A 15,729-nucleotide genomic window follows, 5' to 3' on the forward strand; every position below is an offset into this window, starting at 1 on the left:
TAAAAGAGCCATTAGGAGGCAGTGATCACAACATGATAAATTTTCCTCTGTAAATGGAAAGGCAGAAGGGAAAATCGGAAGTGTCAGTATTACAGTATAGCAAAGGGGATTACAGAGGCAGAGGCAGAGGCAGGAGCTGGCCAAAATTGACTGGAAGGAGGCCCTAGCAGGGAAGACGGTAGAACAGCAATGGCAGGTATTCCTGGGAATAATGCAGAGGTTGCAGGATCAATTTATTCCAAAGAGGTGGAAAGACTCTAAGGGGAGTAAGAGACACCTGTGGCTGACAAGGGAAGTCAAGGACAGCATAAAAATTAAGGAGAGGAAGTATAACATAGCAAAGAAGAGTGGGAAGACAGAGGATTGGGACTCTTTTAAAGAGCAACAAAAGTTAACTAAAAAGGCAATACGGGGAGAAAAGATGAGGTACGAGGGTAAACTAGCCAATAATATAAAGGAGGATAGCAAAAGTTTTTTTAGGTACGTGAAGAGGAAAAAAATAGTCAAGGCAAATGTGGGTCCCTTGAAGACAGAAGCAGGGGAATTTATTATGGGGAACAAAGAAATGGCAGACGAATTAAACCGTTACTTTGGATCTGTCTTCACTGAGGAAGATACACACAATCTCCCAAATGTTCTAGGGGCCGGAGAACCTAGGGTGATGGAGGAACTGAAGGAAATCCACATTAGGCAGGAAATGGTTTTGGGTAGACTGATGGGACTGAAGGCTGATAAATCCCCAGGGCCTGATGGTCTGCATCCCAGGGTACTTAAGGAGGTGGCTCTCGAAATAGTGGAAGCATTGGAGATCATTTTTCAATGTTCTATAGATTCAGGATCAGTTCCTGTGGATTGGAGGATAGCAAATGTTATCCCACTTTTTAAGAAAGGAGGGAGAGAGAAAACGGGTAATTATAGACCAGTTAGTCTGACATCAGTGGTGGGGAAGATGCTGGAGTCAATTATAAAAGACGAAATTGCTGAGCATTTGGATAGCAGTAACAGGATCATTCCGAGTCAGCATGGATTTACGAAGGGGAAATCATGCTTGACAAATCTACTGGAATTTTTTGAGGATGTAACTAGGAAAATTGACAGGGGAGTCAGTGGATGTGGTGTACCTCGACTTTCAGAAAGCCTTCGACAAGGTCCAACATAGGAGATTAGTGGGCAAAATTAGGGCACATGGTATTGGGGGTAGGGTACTGACATGGATAGAAAATTGGTTGACAGACAGAAAGCAAAGAGTGGGGATAAATGGGTCCCTTTCGGAATGGCAGGCAGTGACCAGTGGGGTACCGCAAGGTTCGGTGCTGGGACCCCAGCTATTTACGATATACATTAATGACTTAGACGAAGGGATTAAAAGTACCATTAGCAAATTTGCAGATGATACTAAGCTGGGGGGTAGTGTGAATTGTGAGGAAGATGCAATAAGGCTGCAGGGTGACTTGGACAGGTTGTGTGAGTGGGCGGATACATGGCAGATGCAGTTTAATGTAGATAAGTGTGAGGTTATTCACTTTGGAAGTAAGAATAGAAAGGCAGATTATTATCTGAATGGTGTCAAGTTAGGAGGAGGGGGAGTTCAACGAGATCTGGGTGTCCTAGTGCATCAGTCAATGAAAGGAAGCATGCAGGTACAGCAGGCAGTGAAGAAAGCCAATGGAATGTTGGCCTTCATAACAAGAGGAGTTGAGTATAGGAGCAAAGAGGTCCTTCTACAGTTGTTCCGGGCCCTGGTGAGACCGCACCTGGAGTACTGTGTGCAGTTTTGGTCTCCAAATTTGAGGAAGGATATTCTTGCTATGGAGGGCATGCAGCGTAGGTTCACTAGGTTAATTCCCGGAATGGCGGGACTGTCGTATGTTGATAGGCTGGAGCGATTGGGCTTGGCTGCGCCTAACGGCTGCGGCTCTCTGGCAGTCTGTTGTCTTTTTTTCTTTTTTTTCTGTTTGTGTCGGTGTTGGGATGGTTTTTGTTTCTGTTTTTGGCTGTGTATGTGTGGTGGGGGTGTGGGGTGTGGGGTGGGGCGGGGGGAAACCTTTCTTTTATTAGGTCTCTTCCCCGGGGCGCAGCTCGCCCGCGGGGCCTTCCATCGCCCGGCGCGGCTCGGCTGCGGGACTTAACATCGCCGGCGCGGCTCGGCCGCGGGACGTTTCAGTGCCCGGTGCGGCTCGGCCGCTGGACTTAACATCGCCCGGTGCGGCCGCGGGACGTTTCAGTGCCCGGCGCGGCTTGGCCGCTGGACTTAACATCGCCAGCGCGGCTCGGCCGCGGGACGTTTCAGTGCCCGGTGCGGCTCGGCCGCTGGACTTAACATCGCCCGGTGCGGCTCGGCCGCGGGACGTTTCGGTGCCCGGTGCGGCTCGGCCGCGGGACGTTTCGGTGCCCCGTGCGGCTCGGCCGCTGGACTTAACATCGCCCGGTGCGGCCGCGGGACGTTTCAGTGCCCGGTGCGGCTCGGCCGCGGGACGTTTCGGTGCCCGGTGCGGCTCGGCCGCTGGACTTAACATCGCCCGGTGCAGCCGCGGGACGTTTCGGTGTCCGGGGCGGCTCGGCCGCGGGGCCTTCCATCCTCTTGCGGGGGCTGTGCGTGTCGGTTGCCTCGGTAGGGGTCGAGCTGCCTGTCCGTGGGTGCGGGGGGAAGAGAGGGGAAGTTTTGTAGCCTCCATCACAGTGAGGGGGTGTTTGGAGTCACTGTGATGGATGTTTGTGTTGGGGTCGGGTGTCCTGTGTTTTTTTCTTTTTTGCTGTGTTTTGTGACTGCTGAAATTTCGTTCGGTGTTGTGCCGAATGACAATAAAGTGTTGTTATGTTATGTTATGTTATGTTAACACTGGAATTTAGAAGGATGAGGGGGGGATCTTATTGAAACATATAAGATAATTAGGGGATGGACACATTAGAGGCAGGAAACATGTTCCCAATTTTGGGGGAGTCCAGAACAAGGGGCCACAGTTTAAGAATAAGGGGTAGGCCATTTAGAACGGAGATGAGGAAGAACTTTTTCAGTCAGAGAGTGGTGAAGGTGTGGAATTCTCTGCCTCAGAAGGCAGTGGAGGCCAGTTCGTTGGATGGTTACAAGAGAGAGCTGGATAGAGCTCTTAAGAATAGCGGAGTGAGGGGGTATGGGGAGAAGGCAGGAACGGGGTACTGATTGAGAGTGATCAGCCATGATCGCATAGAATGGCGGTGCTGGCTCGAAGGGCTGAATGGCCTACTCCTGCACCTATTGTCTATTGTCTATTGTCTATCACTTTATTATCTTCTCATAGTTTTAAAATATATTTTTAAATGGACAATATATCTAACCTAGGGAAAAAATACTGCAGTTGCTGGTTTAAATCAAAGGTGGACACAAAATGCTGGAGTAACTCAGCGGGTCAGGCAGCATCTCGGGAGAGAAGGAATGGGTGACATTTCGGGTCAAGACCTTTCTTCAGACTTGTGTCAGGGGAAAATATATCTGACCTGTTTATAACTACTAGTAATTACAACTCACCCTAGCATTAGGGGACAGGGGCATACGTGATTAACAGGTCTGGATAGTAAGGCCAGAGACACAAGTTTGAATTGCAGCACTGCAGAAATGAAATTTTAGTTTAGTTTAGAGATACAGTGCGGAAACAGGCCCTTCGGCCCATGGAATCCGTACTGATCAGCGATCCCCGCACATTAACACCATCCTACACTAGGGACAACTTTAAAAAAAATACCAAGCCAATTAACCTTATGTCTTTGGAGGTAGACACAAAATGCTGGAGTAACTTAGCGGGACAGGCAGCATCTCTGGAGAGAAGGAATGGGTGACGTTTTTGGTTGAGACCCTTCTTCAGACTTTGGAGTGTGGGAGGAAACCGGAGCACAATCCGTACAGATAAGCACCCTTAGCCAGGATGGCACCTGGGTCTCTGGAGCTGTGAGGCAGCAACTCTACCGCTGCCCACGGTGAATCGGAATAAAAGTGGCATCATCGTTAACGGTGGTTTTGAGAACTGTTAAGTTCTCAATTGGCCGTTTTGTGGAAGGATATTTGCACTCTTTACCCAGTTTGGCTTTTGCGACTCCAGACCCAAAAGGAAAGCATTTTATACTCAACCACTTCCAAGATGGCCTGCAGTCATTAAGGATGGAATGAAGTCAGAAGGCGGTGAATCTGTGGAATTCATTGCCACAGACGGCTGTGGAGGCCAAGTCTTTTGGATATTTTTAAGGCGCAGATTGACAGATTCTTGATTAGTAAGGGTATCAGGGGTTAGGGGGGGAAGGCAGGAAAATGGGGGTGAGAGGGAAAGATAGATCGACTTGAATGGTGGAATAGATTCGATGGGCCGAATGGCCTAATTCTGCCCCTATAAAGTATGTCCTAATTCCCTTTATATCCCCAATAAAAATAGAATTCTCTACTTGATGCTGACCGACCGATTACCAATTTCCATCAATCTATCCTTTTCCCTTCTAAAGGTTTGGGAATTAAATTCCAATATTACTGAAATGCCTGTGGAAGTCTCAGTGTTTAAGGTTTTTCAATAAAACCAATAAGGATATTATAGCACAATACATTCGTAAATGGAATTATTGAGACAGAAGTACCAAAGCATACAACTACTCTCAGACTGGCGTACAACAATGTTGAGAACTGTATATTTTTTTAAAGAGATTTATCGTGGAAATAGCCCCCCTCATCCCACCGTGTCCACTCCGACCATCAATCACCCCAATGCTATCCCATTTTCTCATCCACTCCCTACACACTACGGGGCAATTTGCAGAGGGCCCGATTAACCTACAAACCGGCACATCTCTGGGATGTGCAAGGAAGCTGGAGCACCCGGAGGAAACCCACATGGTCACATGGAGAACGTGCAAACTCCACAAAGACAGCACCCGAGGTCAGGATCGAACACAGGTTTGTGGCACAGTGAGGCAGCAGCTCTTTAGCTGCACTTTGTATATTTTATTCTGTTCTACCTATTATACTTGGGTTTTGCTTGATTGTATTTATGTATAGCATTACATGATTTGATTGGACAACACTCAAAACAAGGCTTTTCACTGTACCTCGATACATGTGACAATAATAAACCTAAACCTAAATCGAGTCTATGGTAAAATCTATCTGATGAAAGGATAATAATACGTGTTGGAAGTTATAGTTTAGTATCTTGTCATTATTGCAAATAAATCTCCCACTTGGTTTCCTGCGTTGACCACAGATTCAGGAGATTAGGGCGACAAGGCAGCGCTAGAGTTGCTGCCTTACAGTGCCAGAGACCTGGGTTCAATCCTGACCTTGGGTGCTGTCTGCATGGGTTTTCTCCGAGATCTTCGGTTTCCTCCCACACTCCAAAGACGTACAGGTATGTAGGTTAATTGGCTGGGTAAATGTAAAAATTGTCCCTAGTGGGTGTAGGACTAGTGTTAGTGTGAGGGGATCGCTGGGCGGCGCGGACCCGATGGGCCGAAGGGCCTGTTTCTGCACTGTATCTCTAAATCTTAAAAAAAATCTAAGTCTAAATCCAAATATTTGACTGGCTGAAGAGAGTTGAGACAAATCAAAGATCTTTCCAGCCAGCTGCATGTTATGCCTTTAAGAGAGTGAAGAGGGAGTCAAGAGAGAGTAATTGTCATGCATTGAAAACACTGCAATGACATTCTTACTTGCAGCAGCACAACAGGCTATATAATAAAAATACTTTTCCAAAACGTACCAAGGTGCAACTGAACATCCTTGACTTCCAGTGTGTTTGACTTCCGGTGGCGTGCGAGCTGACAAGCGGCACTCACTACGCTTTCAATAAAATCGTCAGCAATCTGCAAAAGCATCTGTGTGAGAGAGAAACAAAAATCTTTCCTCATGAACAGCCCTTCAACCAGAGGTCCAATGCAAACTTCATTTCAGGTTTTATTTAGATGGCTCATGTGGCAACCAAGCATAGCCACACACCAATGTCACCAATAAATCTTCAAAGAAATACTTCACGTAACAGCTGCTCACTCAATTATCAGCAAATGTTTTCAGCAAAATTATAATCCAATAGCAAAGACAAATAAAGATCAATTCTTAAGATTATAATGTACATTGGCATCACTGTGGATTAGTACAAACATTACAATACATTAGTTATTAGCTCCCTCTAGTGTCGTGGGAAGAATTTAAAAAATAAACATTTTGTAATCTTAGCAGGTCAGACATACGCGTCTGTCTGTACGGAGTTTTTTACGGTCTCCGTGACCGCGTGGGTTTCCTCTGGGAGCTCTGGTTTGCTCCCACATCCCAAAGACGAGCAGGTTTGTAGTTCTAGGCTACACACTACAGAGGGACAATTGACCGACAAACCTGCACGTCTTTGGGATGTGGGAAGAAACTGGAGCATCTATAGGAAACCCACGCGGTATAAGTGAGAACGTACAAACTCCGTACAGACAGCACCCACAGTGGGAAATGGTTAGACTTTGGAGGTACAGCATGGAAACAGGCACTTCGGCCGACCAAGTCCCCGCAGACTAGCAAGTACCACGCACACTAGTTCTACACTCCACACTAGGGACAATTTACAGACGACCAATTAACCCAGTGTGCGGGGATCGCTGATCTGCGCGGACTCGGTCGGCTGATTGGCCTATTTCTACGCTGTATCGCTGAACTGAATTGAACAGTTTTGTGGATATTGTAGGATTCTTATGCCTGACTGTCTTTAATTAACTGATACTGCCAGAGAATACAGCTGAACTCGATTGGGTTCAACATTTATCCTTAGGTTTTCAACAAGGATTTGTTTACAGCAGCAGCAGCAAAGTACTCCCACCAGTATTGTTCTATTAACGAAGTACATCAGAGACCGAAGCTTCATGATTTATACAGCTAAACACTAAAGTGCATTCAAGCATTGCTCTATTAAAACAACCAAAAGATACTTTTCTGGTCCCATATATTTTTTATTAGAGATATGGTATGGAAATATGCCCTTCGGCCCACCGTGTCTATCCCGACCATTCACACTAGCTCTATGTTATCTCACTTTCTCATCCACCTTACACACTAGGGGCAATTTACAGAGGGCCAATTAACCTACAAACCCACACGACTTTGAGATGTCAGAAAAAGCCCACAAGGTCACAGGGAGAACGTGCAAACTACACACAGACAGCACCCAAGGACAGGATCGAACCCAGGTCTCTGGCGCTGTGAGGCTGTGCCACTCTCCCGCCCACATCTTCTCAGCGTACATATATTTTCTTCCCCCCTCTTTAATATAAATTGAAAATCTGATGCTCAATTTGACATAACCAGGGATCATGCAACTATCCCCCAAAAAGGGAGAAACTAGTTCTTTAAAATTATTCATCAGCAAACCTAGATGACGAGCTGAAGGTCGAGCATTATCAGGAAAGGACAATGCACGAGATGATGCAGGGATTAAGTAATAAGTTTCAATTTTAAGGCTTCTAAAATAATGGCAGGAAGGAAAAATCAGAGACAAGAGCACTGCAACATTCCGAAGATAAAAGATTGCTATTTAGTCAGAGGGTGGTGAATCTGTGAAATTCATTGCCGCAGAAGGCTGTGGAGGACAAGTCAATGGGTATTTTTAAGGCAGATCCTTGATTAGTACGGATGTCAGGGTTATGGGGAGAAGGCAGGAGAGTGGGGTTAAGAGGCTCAGAGATAGATCAGCCACGATTGAATGGCGGAGCAGAGTTGGTGGACCGAACGGCCATATTCTGCTTTGATAACTTATGATACGATGGGAAAAACAGCCTCCTCTTGTGACCGAGTGAGAAATTCAATTTCTCCCAGAACAAGCCATTTAAGGAACAGAGATTTCAAAGATTTTGTTTTAAAGATAATGAGCTAGTGCTTTGCATTTTTAAGACTATGAACACTTGCAAAACTTACTTCTTCAACATCTTCATCAAGTTGTTCATTTGGATCAATTTCCCGTACCAGATCCTGGAGTTTCTTCTTGCTCAAGACCTAAATAAGGAGTTAACACAAACAATAAGCAGATGCTAAAATGACAGACAGTAAAATGTGTACCAAGTGCCTATTCTATATCGAAAGGAGGCCACACCCTTGTTGGAAAAGCACACAAGTCTACAGGGAAGATAATGTAGAAACAACTGCAGATGCTGGTAAATGCACAGGAGGACACAAAGTGCTGGAGTAACTCGGCAGGTCAGGCAGCATCTCTGGAAAACGTGGATAGGTGACGTTAGTAACTCAGCGGTTCAGGCAGCATCTCTGGAGAACGTGGATAGGTGACGTTTCACAGAGTGCAGGAGTAACTCAGCGGGTCAGGCAGCATCTCTGGGGAACATGGATAGGTGACGTTTCACAGAGTGCTGGAGTAACTCAGCGGGTCAGGCAGCATCTCTGGAGAACATGGATAGGTGACGTTAGTAACTCAGCGGTTCAGGCAGCATCTCTGGAGAACATGGATAGGTGACGTTAGTAACTCAGCGGTTCAGGTAGCATCTCTGGAGAACATGGTTAGGTGACGTTTCACAGAGTGCTTGAGTAACTCGGCGGGTCAGGCAGCATCTCTGGAAAACATGGATAGGTGACGTTCCGGGTCTAGACCCTTCTTCAGACACTGTCAGTCTAAAGAAAGGTCTCAACCTAAAATGTCACCTATCAGTCTGAAGAAGGGTCTCGAGCCTGTCACTATCCACGTTCTCCAGAGATGCTGCCTGATCCAATGTGTTACCCCAGCACGGTGTCCTTTTTAAAGGAGATAATGTGTTCCAAATAAAATTCCTAATTCTGCAACTCATATGTATGATAATAAACGTGTAAATCTATCTATTTCTAGTAAGCAGAATACATCAGTGCACCTGCTGGCACTTCGTTCCTGTAGGAAAGAACTGTAGATGCTGGTTTAAATCGAAGGTAGACATAAAATGCCGGAGTAACTCACCGGGGCAGGCAGCATCTCTAGCCATTGAAGCTGCCTGGCCTGCTGAGTTACTCCAGCATTTTGTGTCTACCTGGCACTTAGTTCCTTGGTGCTAATAACTGCAAATTCACAAATGTGCTTGGAACTTCAGATTACATCAACAGGATCCATACTTGTACTCATCCCCCACCTCCTCAAACATTCTTTCCCTCCCGGGGATTCAAAGCAATCCAAATGACCAGATGTCTAAATATTTGAGCATTTCACAGTGCAAATGATGTGCCAAGAACTCTAGTTTTGTGCGCAAATTTAATGATTTTTAAAAAAAGCATCACTTCTGCTGCTCACAACTGAGATTTTCGCAGGAAAAGCCCGATTAGTTTTGAGTCACTGAACAGTTTTACTTTGCAAGATAAGGGCAGCAGATCCTCAACACTCCCTTCCTTAAACTGGCCAAGTCGGAAGGATAGAGGGAAATGAAGGATCTGGAGTCGCATTTGACCAGATCAGTTAAAAGCAGCAGATTCCAATTAATGCTCCCAATAGGCTTTTATGACAAATTTCATTCCTTCAACATTACTATTTAAAAACTTCAGGATTTATTGAAATTAAATTCAGATCTCCACATCATTAATTAAGGCATCTAAAAGTGAATGTTATAATTTATCCACCATATCCCTGTCAGAAGAAGGATCCCGCCGTGAAATGTCGCCTATTCATGTTTTCCATCAAGTTACTCCAGCATGTTGTCTTTTTTATAGCACTGTACTAGTTAACCCATGTATCAAATTCAATTGCACGACAAATCATTATAAAATTCAAACTAAACAGGATATTGTTGTGGGGCTAACTCAACGAAGCACCGGTGAAGGGTGATAACCCCAATGACATACTGGCACATTTTGGTCTAGTTTTTGAGGTCCCATAGTTTAGTTGTGTAAAGGCATTTTAGATTCTCATTGGGATTGGGCTTCTGGGGTAAAAGTTTAGCTCGTGTGTTTGGCAACATGTGCAGGTAGGTTTTTTTGTGCTACTTTGGCTGTGGGCTTGGTTTTCTTGGCTGCGCACTTATCAGTTTCAGTTCCGAGGTAGAATGAAAAACTTTTGTTGTGTGCTATCCAGTCAGCAGAAAGACAATACATGATTACAATCCAGCCATTTACAGTGGAATACTTTATTGTCACATGTGACAAGCCACAGTGAAATTCTTTGTTTGCATACTCAAGGTATGCAAATAGTCCCCACACAAATAGTACTGACAAAGTTACAAAGTAACTTCACCCCCCCTTCCCCACACTCACAGTGATCCTCCCACGCCAGGTCCTCCATTGTTCTCCCCACCCCCCCTCACAGCGATCCCCCACGCCAGGTCCTCCATTGTTCTCCCCACCCCCCCCTCACGGCGGTCCCCCCACATCAGGTCCTTCAGTGTCCTTCCTCCTGTATCCCCGCTCCACTGGGTGCTCCATTGTACTTTGTGTTTCTATACAGTTTATAGACACATGATATGGGAATAACATTTAGTGCAAGGTAAAGCCCATAAAGTCTGATCAAAAAACGTCCGAGGGTCATCAAAGAGGTAGATAGTTATCCCGGGCATCACAAAATGCCGGAGTAACTCAGCAGGTCAGGCAGCATCTCTGGAGAGAAGGAATGGGTGACGTTTCAAGTCGAGACCCTTCTTCAGACTGATGTGAAGATAGTTATCCCGGTGATGTTGCACCAGTACTTTGGGTTTAATAGTAATTCAATAATATTCAAACCTTAAAATTATTGTACCTGGTTGCCTTCTGGACTCATGCGTCCTCCTGAGCCTGGTGTTCCAGGTATCTTTACCACAGCAGCACTGTTCGCCATTGTATTGGGAGGCGGTGTACTCGAGGGATCAGGCTTTATTGAGGGAAAGTTTGTCAAATTGATAAGAGTTGCAGGTCCAAACTGGTTCATAATCTGTTGGGCTTTGGCCTTTAAATCATTCAGTTTCTCCAAATCCTGTTTCTGCTTCGGGGTGTGCGGGCCAGGACCAATTAACTGTTCAAAACATTAAAACAAAGCAAATTGTTACTTATGGCGTGGAGCACATTGTCAATTGTTAAATGCAGCATGTTCCAAATCTATGTTTTGAGATGTTAAGATGGTCAAAACATTTTTAACAAAGAGTTTATTTTTAGCATATACCTTCCGGTCAAAATCAAAGGGCAAAATTGAACCCAAGTGGCTAGAACTGCGAGGGACCGCCCACTCCTGCACCACTCTGCCTCTCACATCTAACAACCCTCATCTGCAGGTTGGCAAGGATGACAAATTTTGTGCAGAAGTACTGTTTCAGTACTGCTCAACACAGGCATGGGGTCAAGGAAAGAGCGTTCACGTCGCGGCCCTGTTTCCACCAATCTTTCCACCACCACGCACAAGAAGCTCAAGACGCCATTGTATGCAGATGCCGAGAACTGTGTTCAGCTCTGGCTGACCAATTTCTAATCTTGCGATGTGGACTCGATAAGAACACAGGCATGACAAGACATAAACAGGAGCTACGAGTATACTTGTCAGAACCCACAGCCTCAATGGAATACTAGCACAAGACATTTTGATAAACTGAAGGCTTGTTTGGCATGAGCAGGTTAAAAAACTATGCTTCAGTAGAGCCATGCGGCACAGAAACTTCAGAAAAAGGCCTAACTCAGATGCGCATCCAAGCTAGTCCCATTTAGTCAGTCATACAGCATGGAAACAGGACCTTCAGCTCAACTCATCCATGCTGACCAAGACACCCCATCTAAGTTAGTCCCTGCGTTTCGCTCATATTCCTCTCAACCTTTCCCATCTATTTACCTGTCCAAATGTCTTTGAAATGTTGTTATTGTACCTGCCTCAACCTCCTCCTCTGGCAATTTGTTCCATGTATCCACCCATCTGTGTGACAAAGTTGCCCCTCAGGTTTAAATCTTTGCCCAATCATCTTAAGCTTAACCCTCCAGTTCCTGTTTCCTTACCCGGGACTGCGCATTCACCATATCTATTCCTCTCATGATTTTATACACCTCGATAAGATCACTACTCATCTTCCTGCTAAGTATTAGCCTGCCCAACCTCTCCCTAGAGCTGAAGCCCTCGAGTTCAGATAACATCCTCATAAATCTTCTTTGCACCCGTTCTAGCTCAATGGCCTTATCTATCTGCAGTGCCACTTTCAGGAAACTCTATATTAGTACACAGATCCCTCTGCTCTACAACATTCCCTAGGGCACTATCAAGTCAAGTCAAGTCAAGTCAAGTTTATTTGTCACATGCACATATACGATGTGCAGTGAAATAAAAGTGGCAATGCCTGCGGATTGTGCACAAAAAAGAATTACAGTTACAGCATATAAATAAAGTTAATAGTTAATACAGAGAAGACAAAATTTAGTCCCTGGAGTTATAAAAGTTAACAGTCCTGATGGCCTGTGGGAAGAAACTCCGTCTCATCCTCTCCGTTTTCACAGTGTGACAGCGGAGGCGCTTGCCTGACCGTAGCATCTGGAACAGTCCGTTGCTGGGGTGGCAGGGGTCCCTCATAATCTTGCTTGCTCTCGATCTACACCTCCTGATGTATAGGTCCTGCAGGGGGGTGCGTGTAGTTCCCATGGTGCGTTCTGCCGAACGCACTACTCTCTGCCGAACGCACTACTCGGTGAAGGTCCTGCCTTAGTTTGACTTTGCAAAATGCATGACCTCACACTTATCTGAATTAATCTTCATTCGCCATTCCTCGTCCCATCTGCCCAGTCGATAAAGATCTTGCGGTAATTCTTGATAACTTTCTTTACTATCTACAATACCTTTTATTTTAGTGTCATCTGCAAACTTACTAATCATGCCTTGTACATTCAAATCCAAATTGTTGATACAGTTGACAAACAGCAATTTGCCCTTGTGTAGGAAGGAACAGTAGATACTGGTTTCTACCGAAGATAGACACAAAATGCTGGAGTAACTCAGCGGGACAGGCAACATCACTGGATAGAAGGAATGCGTGTCCTTATTTTTATTTGCTAGTATTTACATCAGCAGACTTGAAACCCAATTGTAATTTTTTTCACAGAATTAGTTGGCATTTATCAAATTAACACGAGTTTGTGATGAGAGCATTAAGTAGGCCAAGCACCCCATGGCACGTTATCACATGAGGAGATCCTTAACTCCAGGTTAATTTCTTTGCCTTGTTTTGTAGACAGGTTTTCTGATCTCTTTAGTAAAATTGCACTCGGTGTAGATGCATCAACAAAATATTGAATATGTTACAAAACTGTTGAATATGTGTTAAATCAAATATCTTGCAAAACACCATTTATTGGCGTGCTCTTCCATGCCCAAGGAACTCTAATTTCTCTGACTTAAATTTACAAGAATAACTAATGTTGAAATCATCTTGACAGACTGCAAAGAACTATATAAGTCAAGCTTTCATATGATCTAACATAAACTCAGATCAAACAAGTGAAAATATTTTTCATGTTCAGAAACAAAATAAACTCCACCCCAGTTTGTTCAGCAGCGAAGAGATGACTGTTAATAAATATTTTCCTTTTGTTAGGAGTAACTAATTTAGTTTCGACAGTGTCTTGTGATTAGTCATAAAGTTTGCCAACACTAATGCATGGAATACTCTCTACTTTTTGGACTTGATATTGAACCGCCCACTGGTACGAAAACAGAAACTAAAATTTCCTTGATCCCGATCTTAGTTTAGTTGAGAGATACAGCGTGTAAACAGGACCTTTAGCCCATCCGGTCCGTACACCAACACTGTCCTACACACACTAGGGACAATTTACAATCTTTACCAAAGCCAACTAACCATCAAACCTGCATGTCTTTGGAGTGTGGGAGGAAACCGGAGCACCTGGAGAAAACCCACGCAATCACGGGGAGAACATACAAACTCACTCCGTACAGACAGCACCCATGGTCAGGATCGAACCCAGGTCTCTGGCGCTGTAAGGCAGCAACTTACCGCCGCGCCACTGTGCTGCCTTCTTTGATAAGTTTTCACGCAGAAGTTGTAACTCCAAGCTGTCATGGATTATTATACTCACACATTAGGTTTAAATTCACTTTCTCATTACTGTGTACATACCTCAAGTCTATTATAATTTATTGGTCAATGAGACAATAGTACTGTAAATAAATCCAACAGAATGTGAAGCGAGCAAGCCAAACAGAAAATGGAAGTATAATTGAAAGAAAATTATTATCCTTCAATAGTTGAATTGTCAGAGCCATTTGATTCTAGGTTATCAGCTGAGACAAAGTTATTTTAGTCTATCTTAAAATAATTTAAACAAGCTATTTATTAATGACAACGCATTGACCAATAGGATGGAGATGGGTTTTTGTACCCAAGTCACAACAAATGGACTCTTGTACAGCAAAAATAAGTTAATTTTCACAGAAAGCAGGGTATACTTAAAAGTACAGAGGATGCACGCACTACTGCTAATAAAGGCAGAATATTTTATCCAGAAAAATAAAGTGAGTGATAGATGGTTATATATAAATTATGTGCATAACCCTTTCAACCAGGGAATTACCCAATTACCTCCATTTCTCTTGGCCACAGCACTGTCACTAATATTTTATGCAAAAATCTCCAAGACCACGCCTCTACATTTTGAATGATGTTTAAAAGAAATCACCCAAAATGGGAGTGATTTTCCACTGTTATGTATTCCAAAAAAAAATTTAATTGCTCAAACGCAATATAATTGCCAGATGGTAACATAACCTCACTAGTTTGGGCATGAGAAAAGAGTGCTAACCAGTGGATGCCAGTTAGAGACCGTATGATTTTTTTAAGGAAAAAAACTGCAGATGCAATCTGAAGGGTCTCGACCCGAAACGTCACCCGTTCCTTCTTTCCCGAGATGTTGCCTGACCCGCTGAGTTACTCCAGCATTTTGTGTCTTCCTTCGAATGATTTTTTTTTCTTGGCCAAGTAAGTACATTTTCACTTTAAGATTACTGATTAATAGAGCCAGGATGTTTAGGCGCTAAAAATCTCTGAAATAGGCAGGCAAATATGCATAATAAAATTACAAAAAAGGCACCAAAAAGGCATTTATTGCCAAAAAAAGGCATAAAAGGCATGTATTTCCACCACCAAAATACAGTTAAAAATGTGTTTAGCTGTCTGTACATGCTGGGAAATGAAATATTTCTTCTCATGATTCACTGCTTTCTCACATGCTTTGTGACATATTGTCTGTAGAGAATATATCATTCCCGGACACCCTCACCAAATCGTTCAGTTTTTTACATGGCGTTGACTTGACTTTAGGCGTTTTGACGCTTGCAGGAGTAGATCCTACAGGAGCGGGGATACAGACCTCTACAGGCAGGCCAAGTACAAGCTGAGAAGGGGAATCAGAGCTGCCAAGGAAAGGTACTCTGAGAAGTTGAGGAGCAAGTTCTCAGCTAATGACTCTGCTTCAGTTTGGAAGGGCTTGCAAAAAATTACCAGCTACAAGAGGAACCCCCCCGCTCCTTGGACAATCGTCAGCTGACCAGCGACCTGAACGAGTTCTACTGCAGGTTCGATAAACATAAACTTAACCCTGGTAGCCCCTTCCTAACCAACACTGCACACCTACTGACAGCCTGACTTCAGTTTGAAAAGACTGGACCCTTCCCCACCCACCCCTCTCCAATCACCACTTAACACCCACAGCCTGACTGCAAAAGACTGGGGCCTCGTCCACTACCCACGAATGAGCAACTGATGGTGCGCCCCCCGGTTTCGCCCCAGTGGTGGAAATTTTCTTGTAGGTTATGTTAACACGGC

At 44.4% G+C, this 15,729-nt stretch overlaps 1 protein-coding gene across 2 annotated transcripts in view; it reads right to left on the reverse strand.

Moving 5' to 3' along the window:
* The window catches only part of taf12 (TAF12 RNA polymerase II, TATA box binding protein (TBP)-associated factor), a 36,631-nt gene that overhangs the window by 4,423 nt on the left and 16,479 nt on the right, over positions 1-15,729 (reverse strand). For both annotated transcript variants that reach the window (XM_078423058.1, XM_078423059.1), the window contains 3 exons: positions 10,683-10,934; positions 7,904-7,981; positions 5,715-5,829 (listed from right to left, as the gene is read on the reverse strand). In XM_078423058.1, the coding sequence (XP_078279184.1) occupies positions 5,715-5,829; positions 7,904-7,981; positions 10,683-10,934 (445 nt within the window). The remainder of the gene's footprint in view (positions 1-5,714; positions 5,830-7,903; positions 7,982-10,682; positions 10,935-15,729) is intronic.

The sequence above is a fragment of the Rhinoraja longicauda genome, chromosome 27, assembly GCF_053455715.1.
Source record: "Rhinoraja longicauda isolate Sanriku21f chromosome 27, sRhiLon1.1, whole genome shotgun sequence".
NCBI lineage: Eukaryota > Metazoa > Chordata > Chondrichthyes > Rajiformes > Arhynchobatidae > Rhinoraja > Rhinoraja longicauda.